Here is a 3,017-nt window from a genome sequence, read left to right as displayed (position 1 = left end):
AGGCCCAGAAATAGATGACCGCATCGTAAGAAAAACAAGGAGTGGAGAGGAGAGCCCAACTAAAATAAACCTTATCCCCGTCGTCCTCCTGTCCACTCCATTCAGACCCTCGTGACGTCTCCGATCGCAGCGATTCAGCCTCCAATGGCGCTTCCTCCTCCTCCTCACTCGCTGCCGCGCGCTTCCAGCTTCACGAGCAGCGCCGTCACCCCCGAGTCCCCACGCAGGGGCAGCCACAGACCCAATAATACGTTCGTCCCAAACGCCTCCACCACTGCCGCCGCCGCGGCGCAGCTCTCGCTGCTCCGCGCCCACGCCCGCGCCGGCCGGATGCAGCCCGCGCGGGAGGTGTTCGACGCAATGCCGGATCGAGGGAGGTCCCTCGTCGCCTGGACCACGCTCATGTCCGGGTACGCCACCCACGGCCCAGCCTCCGAGGCGCTCGAGCTGCTCCTCTGCATGCTCGGCCTTCTCGTCAGACCAGACGCCTTCGTCTTCTCCGTCGCGCTGCGCGCCTGCGCCGCCGTGGGGAGCCTCCGGCTCGGCAGGCAGCTCCACGGCGCCGTCGCCAAGCTCGGGTACGTGGGCGTTGACCTCTTCGTGGCCAACGGCCTCGTCACCATGTACTCGAGCTGCCAGTCCCTCCCCTGCGCCGAGAAGGTCTTCGGCAGTATCGCCTCTCCTGACCTGGTCTCGTGGACCTCCATGCTCAGTGCGTACACCGAGAACGGACGTGACGCCGAAGCACTGGTGCTGTTCATGGAGATGGCCCGTGGTGGCGTCGCTTGCGACGCTTTTACGCTGTCGGTGGCGCTAAGGGCAGCTTCGAGTCTGGGTCACGTGGGAGTGGGGCTGGGCCATCAGCTACACTGCTGCATGATCAAGATGGGGTTGGTCGGCAAGGAGTTCCTGGATAACTGTCTGATTGGGTTCTACGGACGGTCAGGTGAACTGCAGCTGATGAGGAACGTGTTCGATGAGATGAATGGCAAAGATTTGGTTTCTTGGAACACCGTAATCCAGTGCTATGCGGAAAACCTGTGCCACGAAGAAGCCTCAGCTCATTTTCGTGCTATGATGTTTGAATTCGCAGAGTGCGACGAGTTTACGCTCGGCAGCATTCTTCAGGTCGTGACCAGAACTGGTGCTTTTGGTCATGGTATGGAAATACACGGCTACCTCATCAGAGCCGGTTTGGACTCCGACAAGCACGTTATGAGCGCTCTCATGGATATGTACGTCAATTGGGCGAGTCTTGGTAAGACGCACCGGGTGATTCCTCTGAGAATGCTAAAATACTATCTGACAATCCAGGGCAAGCTGGATCAGTTCATCGTGGCAAGCAGTCTGAAGTCATGTGCTTCTGGCCTAGATCTGCTGGCAGGGAGGATGTTGCACGCTTGCATTTTGAAATCTGATATGAATCCAGATTCTTTTGTTACTAGTTCGCTGCTGGACATGTACGCTAAGTGCGGTGCTCTGGAGGAATCAAATCTCCTGTTTTCAAGAACCAAGAATCCAGGCACAGCTGAGTGGTCTGCCGCCATCTCAGGGAACTGTCTGAATGGCCAGTACGGGAGAGCAGTGCAGTTGTTTAGGAGGATGCAGTCAGAGCATGTGCAGCCTAACGAATTCACCTACACCGCTATACTTACGGCATGCATGGCGCTTGGAGATACGGCCAGTGGTGTGGAGATCCACAGCAACTCGATTCGAAATGGGTATGGAACCAACGCCTCTGTCCTGAAAAGTTTGATTGCCTTCTACCTAAGGCAGGGTCGGTACCACCAGGCTCTGAAACTGTGCTTAGCACTCTCAAACCGTGATGTTTCTTGGGGCACACTGGTTGAATCACTTTCTCAAGTTGACCATCATGTTGGAATAGTTAATCTCCTTCATGTTATCCAACGCTGTGGGGCGAACCTGGACTGCCATACAGCACGTCTCATCTTGAGCTCGTGCGGGAAGCTGGGACTTCTTGAGGAAGGGCTGCAAGCACATGCCTACATGACCAAGCGTGGCCTTGCTTCCTCAGCTTGCACCAACAGCTACCTCATCGACATGTATTCAAGTGTTGGTAGCCTGAGACATGCGTCCGATGCCTTCAACTACATGCCTGCCAAGGATGCGTCCTCCTGGGCCTCAATAGTGGCGGCAAACGTCGAGAACGGCTGCCCAGAGACCGCCATTCGCCTGTTCTCACAGATGGAGGAGAAGTGCCGTCCGACGCCGGAGGCGTTTTTATCTGTGCTCAAGGCCTGCGCGAGAACTGGCCTAGTGAGTGAAGCGTTCAGGTTTTTTGTGTCCATGACGGAGGTTTACAAGATACAGCCCTCGGAGGAGCACTATTCCCACATGATTCAAGTCTTGAGTCGTGCGGGGATGTTCAAGGAGGCAGAGCATTTCATCGACAGTGTTGTTCCTTCTGAATCTGGCACGTCGGCGTGGAGCTTGCTTTCTGCTGCTGCGCAACAGAACGGAAATGATAAGACGGTAAAGCTTGCAGGAGACAGACTAGCAAGGCTTCCTGGTGGCAGCTGAGCGTTGAGCAATGCTTCACTTTGTATGATGGACCTGTCCATCATTTACATGTAACACTCTGGCGCTAGTAACTCAATGAGTACTGTATACTCTTGGGGGCAACGAGCCACTGACACGTGAAGTGAATCCTGTAATTAGGGACATGGCAAAAAATTTTTTTTGCCACCCACACCCAAACAGTGACATATAGTTAATTTTTCCTCGCGGGATGGTCCCTCAAACTCAATGGACTCGACAACAGTTATGCCCCTAGGACGGCGATCAAGCTCGCCGACTTTGTCGTGGAGTGGACGGAGGCCCAAGAGCCACCCATAGTCGACGAACCTAGAGTACTGGACCATGTATTTTGATGGATCCTACCTCAAGACCGAAAGCGGCGCGGGCGTTGCCCTCAAGACCGGAAGCGGCGCGGGCGTCGTCCTCACATCACCTCAAGGGCTCAAGGACACAAACTCCACTACGTGATTCGTCTTCAC

At 55.4% G+C, this 3,017-nt stretch overlaps 1 protein-coding gene across 1 annotated transcript; it reads left to right on the top strand.

Moving 5' to 3' along the window:
- Window positions 1-2,745, top strand: LOC103627235 (pentatricopeptide repeat-containing protein). Its single transcript, XM_008647524.4, has one exon. The coding sequence runs from the start codon at window positions 145-147 to the stop codon at window positions 2,539-2,541; it is 2,397 nt and encodes a 798-aa protein (XP_008645746.1). The 5' UTR covers window positions 1-144; the 3' UTR covers window positions 2,542-2,745.
- Window positions 2,746-3,017: the final 272 nt, after the last annotated feature.

This window comes from Zea mays, chromosome 5, assembly GCF_902167145.1.
Source record: "Zea mays cultivar B73 chromosome 5, Zm-B73-REFERENCE-NAM-5.0, whole genome shotgun sequence".
Lineage (NCBI taxonomy): Eukaryota > Viridiplantae > Streptophyta > Magnoliopsida > Poales > Poaceae > Zea > Zea mays.
This window is presented reverse-complemented; position numbering and strand designations above follow the sequence as displayed.